We start from the raw sequence: 10,855 nt of genomic DNA on the forward strand, positions 1-10,855 counted from the left end.
ATCGCTGCTGCCCAAATTGACCTTCGAGCCCTATGCTCACTCCTCAAATCGACCGCCTTCCCCATCGTCAATGATATCGTGGCAGCGAAAAGTGCAGTTTGCTACTGCTGTCCTTGTCAAGCTCCGAGGAGTAGGAGGAGATTTAGTTTGATTAGTGGGAGCTAGTTGAGCATGAGTTCGGGGAGCACCGTCACGTGAAGGTCAATTCATGACATAGCACGCCAATGACATTGCGTTCGCGGCGATGTATGCCCCTCCATCTCACGGTCGAGAAGCACCTGATAACCAAGTTGTTCGGCGATGCCTCCCGCGAGGGCACCATTGCCCACATTGTGTACGCGAAAAAGAAGAGGACACAAACAGAGTTGTTCCCTGAGCTAAAAAAAGTCAGCTATGAGTCCACACTTGCCGAGGTCGCACCAAGGCAGAGGAAACCCACAAGCCGAGGCGTCGGGTTCCGGCAAGGCAAAGGAGACGATCGAGATCACCTTCAACTAGGATTTGAGTGGTACATATATTTTGTTAGAATCAGAGATAGATTGTAATCTCAACTGTTTATCTTCTCTCTCTCTCGTAACAACCTTGGTCTCTATCTCATAGTACCGAACCTGTATCCTGGCGATCGGGTAAACCTTGTACGCCACGGCAAGGGCTCTTCTTGCCTCGATCAATATAAACCCACGCGGCTCTCTACGGAGAGTAGGAACGCTTCCATCTGACATGGTATACAGAGCCATCCTCTTCCCATCTATCTAGCCAAAGCTGCATCGATCTCCAAAATCAGATCGCCATGTCCTCCTCGGCTCCCGTCGCTCTCAACCTTGGCGCGCCACCTGCCGAGAAGCTTACCAAGGGGAACTTTCTCCTATGGAAGGCTCAAGTGATGCCGGCCTTGCGAGGAGCGCAGGTCACCGGCCTCCTAGATGGAACTGACGCAACGCCCTCGAAGACGGTGGAGCAGCAGCAGTCTGACAAGACGACGGTCACCGGTGCCCAATTCCCTCTATGCGCCATGGCTGTCCAAAGATCAGCAAGTTCTCAGCTACCTCCTGAACTCCTTGTCGAAGGAAATTCTTACCCAAGTTGTGAGTAAAGAAAATACCTTTGATTTATGGACTGCCATCATCACTATGTTTGCCTCGCAGTCTCAATCTCGAATCACGAATTTGAGAATTGCTATCACCACCACCAAGAAGGGCTCCATGTCAAGCACGTCCTACATCGCCTGGATGAAAAATCTCGGGATGAACTTGCTGCAGCAGGCCGGCCTGTCTCCGATCCAGAGATGGTGGACTATGTCCTTGCCGGTCTCGATCGGGACTATGATTCGGTCGTGGCGGCGATTGGCGCCGTCAAATCCTCCATCACCGTCGATGAACTCTTTGCCCAGATCGCTGCCTTCGATCAACGGGTAGAGATGCTAGGCGACGGTCCAGAAGCTGGCTTCAACACCTCCGCGAACCTGGTGTACAGGGGGCGCGGTCAGGCTCGTGGAAGAGGGCGCGGGCGCGGCAACAGAGGCCGCGGACGAGGAAGACGCTCGCCCTCCTCCTCTTCTCCAAGCGGCGGCAACAGGAGAGGTGGTCGTCCCCAACAACAACAACAGCAACGTCCACAGCACCGGGACTATCCCGAGTGCCAAATATGTCTCAAGCATCACCGCGGAGGAGCCCGCGAGTGTTGGGATCGCTATGAGGACGACGAGTATGAAGAAAAAGAGGCAAACATCGTCACTGACTCCTACGGCGTCGACACAAACTGGTATGCGGACTCCGGTGCCACTAATCATGTTACAGGAGAACTCGACAAGCTGACCGTCAGAGACAAGTACCGTGGACATGACCAAGTGCACATGGCAAGTGGATCTGGTATGAAAATCACTCATGTTGGTAGTTCAATTGTTAAAACCCCCATGAAAAACTTGCATCTTAAAAAAGTTCTATATGTGCCCACAACATCAAAGAATCTCCTCTCTGTTCATAGATTAACCTTGATAATCGTGTTCTCATTGAATTCCATCCATATTTCTTTTTGGTAAAGGACTTGGACACGAGGAGAATACTGCTTAGGGGCATATGCGTGGGAGGTCTCCACCCGCTCATATCTTCATCGACACCATCAAATAAATAGGCTTTAGTAGTTGTCAAGCCTTCATCGTCAAAGTGGCATAGTAGACTAGGTCATCCTTCATCAGTTATTGTTAAATTTGTTCTTAGCAAGAATAATCTTCCGTACTCTCATGAGTCCAATATTGAGTCTGTTTGTGATCCATGTCAACAAGCTAAAAGTCATCAGTTGCCATATCCCATATCTACCAGTATTTCCACTGCACCATTGCAACTTGTGTTTTCAGATGTGTGGGGGCCAGCCCCCACCTCCGTTGGTAGACACTCATATTATGTTAGTTTCATCGACGACTTTAGCAAGTTTACATGGATCTACCTCCTCAAGAAACGATCCAAAGTATTTCAAGTTTTCAAGAACTTCCAAAATCTTGTTGAGCGCAAACTAAATACTAAAATTATTGCTATGCAAACCGACTGGGGAGGTGAATACAGAAAATTAAACTCTTTCTTTCAAGAACTTGGCGTCTCACATCATGTTGCATGTCCTCATGCACATCAACAGAATGGCTCCGCTGAAAGGAAGCATCGCCATGTTGTTGAAGTAGGGCTAGCTCTACTAGTAAATTCATCTATGCCACTAAAATTCTGGATGAAGCCTTTTTAACCGCTACTTATCTCATCAACTTACTACCCAGCAAAGTCATAAATTTTGAAACTCCCATCACACGCCTCTTTGGCGTTTCTCCTGACTACAAGTCGCTACGCGTCTTTGGTTGTGCGTGTTGGCCCAATCTTCGACCGTACAATACACAGAAGCTTGCTTTCTGTTCAAAGAAATGTGTGTTCCTTGGGTATAGTCCCATTCATAAAGGAGTCAAATGCCTAGATGTTTCTACTGGCAGGGTATATATCTCTCGCGATGTAGTATTTGATGAGTCAATATTCCCTTTTGAGTCTCTTCATCCCAATGCCGGAGCACTTCTCAAACAAGCAATCCTTCTTCTTCCACCACATCTCCAAAACTCTGATCATGGGGGCGACAATTGTACTAATCCAACTGATGATCCTACTAGTAGGACTGTGCCTCCATTTGTGCAGGATCATGCAGCAGAAAACGGAGCAGGAATTGGTGGAGAAAATGATCAAATTTTTGCAGAAAATGAGCCTATATTGCATGCACTAGAAGAGGACGAAGCGGGCGCGGAGCACGTGGCGGATCCGGAGTCACCTGGAACTCCTGTGCGCCTGACTACCTCGAATCAGGCGCGTAGATACGTGCCGAGCCGCGTGCCTGGACTCCCCTCGCCGCGCCAATCAGTAGTCGCCAAGTCGTCACGTGCAAACGAGCCGCGCCCCGCACCGCATCCCACGCGCGGGCAGGCAACAGCGACAGACCCGGTGGGGTCCGCGTCGGGATGTCCACCTCACGTGCATGCGCCAGCGATCAGCGGAGCAACAGAAGATTCGGTGGGGTCCGCCACGGGATCTCCGTTCCATGTGCGCGCGCCAGCGACCGGTGGCAGATCTTCCGCGGCCATAGACTCCAGTGGATCAGACACACCTCATGCCACGGGATCTGCTGTGGAAAGCGATTCTGGGTGCTCTTCTGGATCTTCTGTGCCGGAGCCTGCTGCGCCATCTCCTGCAGCACGACCAGCATACGCACGTCGAAATCAGCCTCAACAAGCTACAACTTCACGTGTCATGACTCGGTCAAAAAAGGTATAAGAAATCCAAAAATCCGAACTGATGGTACTGTTCCATATGGTATGCTGTGTATCGCAGGAGAACCAACAAAATTGGAAGATGCACTTGGGGATCCCAAATGGAAAAATGCAATGGACGATGAATATTCAGCGCTAATGAGGAACAAGACTTGGCATCTTGTACCAGAAAAAGAGGTAAAAATATCATTGATTGTAAGTGGGTTTACAGAATCAAGAGAAAAGCAGATGGCTCCATTGACAGGTATAAAGCTCGTTTGGTTGCAAAGGGTTTCAAACAGCGCTATGGTTTGGACTACGAAGATACTTTTAGTCCTGTTGTCAAGGCTGCAACTATTAGACTTGTGTTAGCTATTTCTGTGTTCAGGGGATGGAGCTTGAGACAGCTAGACGTTCAGAACGCGTTTTTGCATGGTGTTCTGAAAGAGGAGGTTTACATAAGACAACCACCTGGGTATGTAGATAAAAGGGCACCTCATCATGTGTGCAAGCTGGATAAGGCACTTTATGGCCTGAAACAAGCACCAAGGGCATGGTACTCAAGGTTAAGCTCTCAGTTGAGGCGTTTAGGCTTTGTTGCATCTAAGGCTGACACTTCATTGTTCATCTACAACAAGGCAAACATAACTATTTTTGTACTAGTATATGTTGATGATATTATAGTTGCAAGCTCATCGCAAAGTGCTACTAATGCCCTTCTGCATGATTTAAGCTCAGAATTTGCTTTGAAGGATCTTGGTGATCTACACTTCTTCTTGGGCATCGAAGTAAAGAAGATTCAAGATGGCATAGTACCGAACCAGGAAAAATATGCCACTGGACTTCTAGCTCGTATGGGGATGAAAGATTGTAAGCTTTCACCTACACCACTATCCTCTTCAGAAAAACTCTCAGCTTTTGAAGGTGATCCACTCAAAGAGGAAGAAGTCACAAGGTACATAAGTGCAGTAGGAGCATTACAGTATTTGACATTGACAAGACCAGACATTTCCTTTGCTGTTAACAAGGTTTGTCAGTATCTTCATGCACCACTACTGTACATTGGACAGCTGTTAAAACAATTGTACGGTACATAAAACATACTGTGAGTTTAGGCCTTCAAGTTAAGCGCTCCAACTCCACTCTTGTTAGTGCCTTCTCTGATGCTGACTGGGCAGGATGCAGTGATGACAGGAGGTCAACTGGAGGTTTTGCAGTATTTTTTGGTTCTAATCTTATCTCTTGGAGTGCCAGGAAACAAGCCACAGTATCCAGGTCAAGTACTGAAGCTGAATACAAGTCACTAGCTAATGCTACTGCTGAAATCATTTGGGTTGAATCGTTGCTCAATGAATTGGGAGTTAAACAGCATCGTGTGGCATGTCTGTGGTATGATAATCTAGGTGCCACATATCTTTCTGCAAACCCAGTATTTCATGGCAGAACCAAGCATATAGAAATTGACTTTCATTTTGTAAGAGAAAGGGTTGCAGAGAAGAAGCTGGACATACGGTTCATTCCCTCCAGAGACCAAGTTGCAGATGGATTCACCAAAGCCTTGTCAGTCAAGCCATTCGAGGAATTCAAAAAGAATCTCAATGTAGGATAGTTGAGATTAAGGAAGGGTGTTAGAATTAGAGATAGATTGTAATCTCAACTGTTTATCTTCCCTCTCTCTCTCTCTCTCTCTCTCTCTCTCTCGTAACAACCTTGGTCTCTATCTCATTGTACCGAACCTGTATCCTAGCGATCGGGTAAACCTTGTACGCCACGGCAAGGGCTCTTCTTGCCTCGATCAATATAAACCCACGCGGCTCTCTACGGAGAGTAGGAACGCTTCCATCTGACATATTTGATCTTGTATTAATTTTGGTTACTCTAGGAATTTTTAATTTAAGTTCAACAATGTTACTCACAATTGCACACTATTTTTTTCTTTTTTGGAAAAAGAGGTTGAACATCTGGTCTCTGCATCATTGTGATGCATATATTTATCTATATGAACGTTGATGGAAGGCGGCCAAAAACATCAATAAAGTGAGTAGAAAACCAGCAGCGAACCTACGTGTAAGCTGTGGGGTCAACTGACCCCAAAACTTTTTCAAAAACCTCCTTTCCTTAGTAGGCAATCAACTAAAGGTTCTTGGATTTTAGAGGCTAATGACACCACAATAGCCTGACTCCATAGGATTTCTTTAGCTTACTAATAGGATTTCCATCCTGGCGCCGCTGTATAGAACATGAACTACTACAGCAGAACAATTACAAATTAAACACGTACGAGTATGTTGACTTGTTCCGCAGCAACGCGCTCAAAAAGGGATACAATGCCCTTACGCTGCCGTCATCGTGTCCAGCTAAAGATTACATGGACAAGGATTTTCATCTTGACTCCTGCTGAGACTAACCAATGAACTTGATTTTGTTCCTAAGCGTATTTGAAAAGAGCTCGTGCAAAATTGTGAGTTGGGGAATCAAATTGGGTGAAGGACCAGGTGCTAAAATGTTTTAACTCAAAACTCCTTCTCCAAAAACGGAAGTTAGGGTTCGTGCCTCTCGCCGGCGTCGGCGCGGGTTCGCCTCGTCTCCGGTGGCCCTAGTGCTATGGAGGCGCGGTGGATCCTGGCAAGGGCCGGCGGGAGGGCTCCGTTTTTAATCGTTTTTTAAAATCTTGTTAGGGTTTGTGTCCTACTCAGGAAGGCGAGACGGCGACGGCTCCCTGAACATGGAATAAAGGTCTCTCCGCCTAGCCCTCGTTCCGGCGATATGTCTAGCATCATTGGTGGGCGTGTGGAGGTGTGTCTCCGGCAGATCTATCTTTGGTGGATTTGCTCGGATCTCGTCGTTGTTCGTCTACGTTCGTGTGTCTTCGGTTTGAATCCTTCCGATCTACGTTATTTTTCATCGGCGGCGGTTGCTGTTCTGGGGTGCTGGTCCTATGGGGCGTTAGTACGGTGACTTCCCGACTGTCTACTACAACAAGTTATGCCCGGCTCCGGCGATGACGGCGGCGCACCTTCGGCTCGCTTCGGTGCTTGTAGTCCTTGCTAGGGGGTCTACGAATCTGGATGTAATTTTTATTTCTGGTATTCGTTGTACTGTCATGATTGAAGATGAATAGATTGGAAGTTTTTTTAAAAAAAACTCAAAATCCAAGGAGCAAACTTAGAGAGGTGGTTTGATGAGTTGGGGAATCAAGTGCTGCAATAAAAAATTAAAAAAATGCTCACATTGTGATTGATCTACCAAAAGCAAACTCATGTGCACGCGAAACGAGCCATGTGATCACTATCGATCAGCTAGCTTGTTTAATTAACCTTGACGGAACTCCGGCGAGCCGTTAACTCGTCCATCAGCCGGCCAACGGCGTCGTACGAAGACCCGCCCGTCTCCACGGCGCTCCTTGCCTTCACAGCGAGATCCTTGGCCTTCTTCTGTATGGCGTCACTCTCCATCAACCTCCCGATGGATCCGGCGATCACCTCGCCGGCCACCACCTCGTGGGCATCGAGGGACGACCCGTAGTCCTTGGCGCCGACGCTGACGCCCACCTCGAGCAGCTCCACGATGAGCATCTCGTTGTTGAACTGGTCTGCGTGCCGCGGCCACGTGACCATCGGCACGCCGGCGCTCACGGCCTCCAGCACCGAGTTCCAGCCGCAGTGCGTCACGAACCCGCGGAGGGCCGGGTGGTTCAGGATGAGCAGCTGCGGCGCCCAGCCCCGTACGATGAAGCCGCGACCGCCGCGTGGTGCCACCAGCTCCGCGAAGCCTTCGGGCATCCACTTCTCCGGCGAAGTGTCCGCTCCGCCCATCGCCCACAGGAAATTCGTGCCTGAGAGGTCGAGGCCGCGGGCGAGCTGGCGCAGCTCCGCCGGCGAGAAGCTGGCCAGCGTGCCGAAGGACACGTACACCACCGAGCCGGCCGGCTTCGCGTCCAGCCACCGGAGGCAGCCGTCCGCGTCCGTCGAGGGCGCGCTGGCGCCTCGCCCGGCCACGTCGTCCTTGCCGGCGAGCGCCACGGGCCCCACGAGCCACGCGCGGCGGCCGAGCGTCGCGCGGTAGTGCTCCACGTAGTCCGGCTCCAGCTCGTGGAAGCTGTTGAACACCTCGCCGAAGCTCCGCTGGTCCGCGGCGTTCACGCTCTCGAAGAAGGCCCAGTGCGACGCCCTCGCCGGGTCCATCATCTGGCTCCGCCTCATCTCGACGCGGTGCGGCAGCCCCGGCAGGGAGACGAGGGCGTCGGGGTCGTCGGGGGCGGCCGCCAGCGGGTTGTGGCGCAGCATGCTGTCGCTGCAGGAGCGCGCGAACATGCTGCTGCCGAGGAACGCGATGCGCGGGACGCCGTGCTCCGCCGCGGCGTCAACGGACCAGTGGAAGAAGCTGTCGGAGATGACGGCGTCTGGGCGGCTGTCGGCCAGGAGCCGGCCAAAGGGCTCCCGGAACAGTGGCAGCGCTCGGAAGAACCTGTCGCGTTCGTCCTGGGACGTGAGGGCCGCGAAGTTCTCGACGCCCGGCGGGAGCCCGACGTCGGGGAAAGGCACGATGGAGATGTCGATCGCGAGGGAGCTGTTTGTGCCGGCGGAGGCGTCGTTGGCGCGGTCGACGGCCGAGCGGATGATGGCGGCGTTGACCGGCGTGGTGAGGATGGTACACCGAACGCCGCGGGCGGCGAAGAGCGCGGCCATGTCGGTGGTTGGAATGAGGTGGCCCGGGGCTAGGAACGGGAAGAAGAGGATGTGCAGCGGCTGCTCGTCTTGAGCAGCCATGGCTGGTCTGGCTAGCTTGCTGCGTCCTAGAGGCTAGTTTCGGAGGAGTAGGATACAGTGCAGAGGCGCAAGTTTCTGAGCTACTTATAATGCCGCTCAAGATTTTACCGGGGTTGTCTCACTTGTTAATTTCACTCATCAATATGCAATGGTTTGTTGGGAATTACCTCTGGGCGTATATACACCCAGGAATTGGAAAAAAATACAAAAATCAAAAAAGTTCAGCATTTTTTTGGTAATGAACTTGACATTCTTTTGCACTAGTATATAATTTTTCAGTTTTGCTAGAACTCATCTAGATGAGATATAATTTGGTCTCATTCACCTTTTATAGCCGTTGGATGTGATGCTATAAGATGCGTGTGTGCTGACGTGGATTGTATCTATTCTTGTTTTGAAAGTGAATGAGACCAAATTATGTCTCATCTAGATGAGTTCTAGGTACTCCCATAATTTTTTGCCAACAAAAACCCAATGTCGACTTCTTCTTTTTTTTCGACTTCAAGGCGAAAAGAAACAAAATTTTTGTTTAAAATAGTGTAAATAGTGTCTTGTATATAGCAATAAAATTTATTTTTGCTCTGAAGTCAACACTGGGTTTCTACTGGTGGAAAATTACATACTAGTGCAAAATAAAGTCAAGTTTATTTATAAAAAAAACTTCTGATTTTTTCTATTATTTTTTTGTAATTTTTCCCCAATTTCTGCGTCTATATACACCTAGGAATCAAACATCCGCGCCCATGGTTTGTTCAGACAATTAATACCATAAGAAATAACGGTGTCAACTGGTGTCTTGTAACAAAATATGGTAATGTTAATTGGCTGACGTTCTCTAGGAGGAAGGTCCGAGCGAATGCGCCACTGCCATAGGATCGTGATCCAGCGGTGACATTTTTCTGGAAAGAATTGTCTTCTATAACAAAAACTGTCATTCTGAAGAAATTTTCGAACCCCTACAACTAAAACTGCCATAGGAAAATTGTTGCAAATGGCAACCCCTTCCAACGTTCACCAGCTATTACGGTCAAAAAGAAAGATCACCTTGTCGTGGTGGCAATGTCGCCCAACACAATCGTGAACATAACTCACAGTTTTAGTGCATGGGCAAAAAAAGATTAGGCTTTTTTACAGTACATCGTACTACTAGCTCTAGGAAGCGTACACAATCGTATTAATCATCTGTTTACCTGGTCCATCCCTGGTACTCCCTCCGTTTCAAAATACTTGACTTCTATTTGCTCAAAAATAGATGTATCTATATACTATACATGTCTAGATACATCTATATTTTGACAAATAGAAGTCATGTATTGTGGAACGGAGGGAGTATTTGTTTTGTATGTCTTTTGATTGTACCCCTTAAACCAAAAAATACTACTCATATTGTCCATTATTATTGATGGGTAGTCCGTTGGATGATCGACAATCCACGACGGCTGGTATTATTTAGATGTAAGTACAATCAAGGGTGTATCCATCTCAACAGGAGACTAAGTCGGTTTTGTATCGGAATATATCAAAGCAACTCATGTGTGAACTAAAAGCTAGGACGCTTAGGGCATCTCCACTGGTCCCCCCAAGAAGCCCTCCCCAGGCACTTTTTCATCGCCGGCAAGGAAAATTCCTCCCACTCGTCACCCCAACACAGATTTCGCCGGATTCGAGGAAAAATACCGCCGGCACGCGCAGGCGAAACCCAGCCCCCGGGAGGCAGCTGGGGACGCCGGCGCTCTCATTTTGCATGCAAATGGCCCACTTTCGGTGTCCCAACACCCTCTCTCCTCTCTCTCTCCCTCTCTTTTCTGCAGGCCCCACCCACGTGCTCACACTCCTCCATGCCCCACCCACCGAAGCAGGCGCGCACGGGACAGGACAGGCGCGCAAGTAGGGCGCCGGAGCTGGGGCACGGGCGAGGCGTCACGGCGGGCGGGCGCCGGAGCTCGCGGGGAGGGAGGGCGCCGGAGCAGGGAGGCGGGGAGCTCGCGGGGAGGGAGCCAGAGCAAGGAGGCGGAGAGCTCGCGGGGAGGGCACCGGGCGCGGAGGCCACGGAGATGCAGCCGCGGAGCCGGGGCGGTGCTGCAGCCGAAGGTACACGGCCACCTCCCGCAGCACGGCGTGCTCGCCGCGGGCAGCCTCCTCCGCTCCCCCGTCCACGCTGCCGACGGGTCGAGCTCCAGCCCCACGCGCGCGGGCGTGGTCTTCCTCCTCGTCGCCCGGCCAGAGCAGCGGCACGAGCGTGGTCTTCCTCCTCGTCGCCCGGCCAGAGCAGCGCGGGGCAGGCCGTGGAGCAGAGCGGGGCCGGCCGGGAGGATGC

At 50.4% G+C, this 10,855-nt stretch overlaps 1 protein-coding gene across 1 annotated transcript; it reads right to left on the bottom strand.

Annotated features, from left to right (window-relative positions):
• Positions 1-7,077: 7,077 nt before the first annotated feature.
• Positions 7,078-8,575, bottom strand: LOC119284222 (scopoletin glucosyltransferase-like). Its single transcript, XM_037563434.1, has one exon. The coding sequence runs from the start codon at positions 8,536-8,538 to the stop codon at positions 7,078-7,080; it is 1,461 nt and encodes a 486-aa protein (XP_037419331.1). The 5' UTR covers positions 8,539-8,575.
• Between the last annotated feature and the right edge of the window lie 2,280 nt (positions 8,576-10,855).

Source organism: Triticum dicoccoides, chromosome 4A, assembly GCF_002162155.2.
Source record: "Triticum dicoccoides isolate Atlit2015 ecotype Zavitan chromosome 4A, WEW_v2.0, whole genome shotgun sequence".
NCBI classification, from domain to species: domain Eukaryota; kingdom Viridiplantae; phylum Streptophyta; class Magnoliopsida; order Poales; family Poaceae; genus Triticum; species Triticum dicoccoides.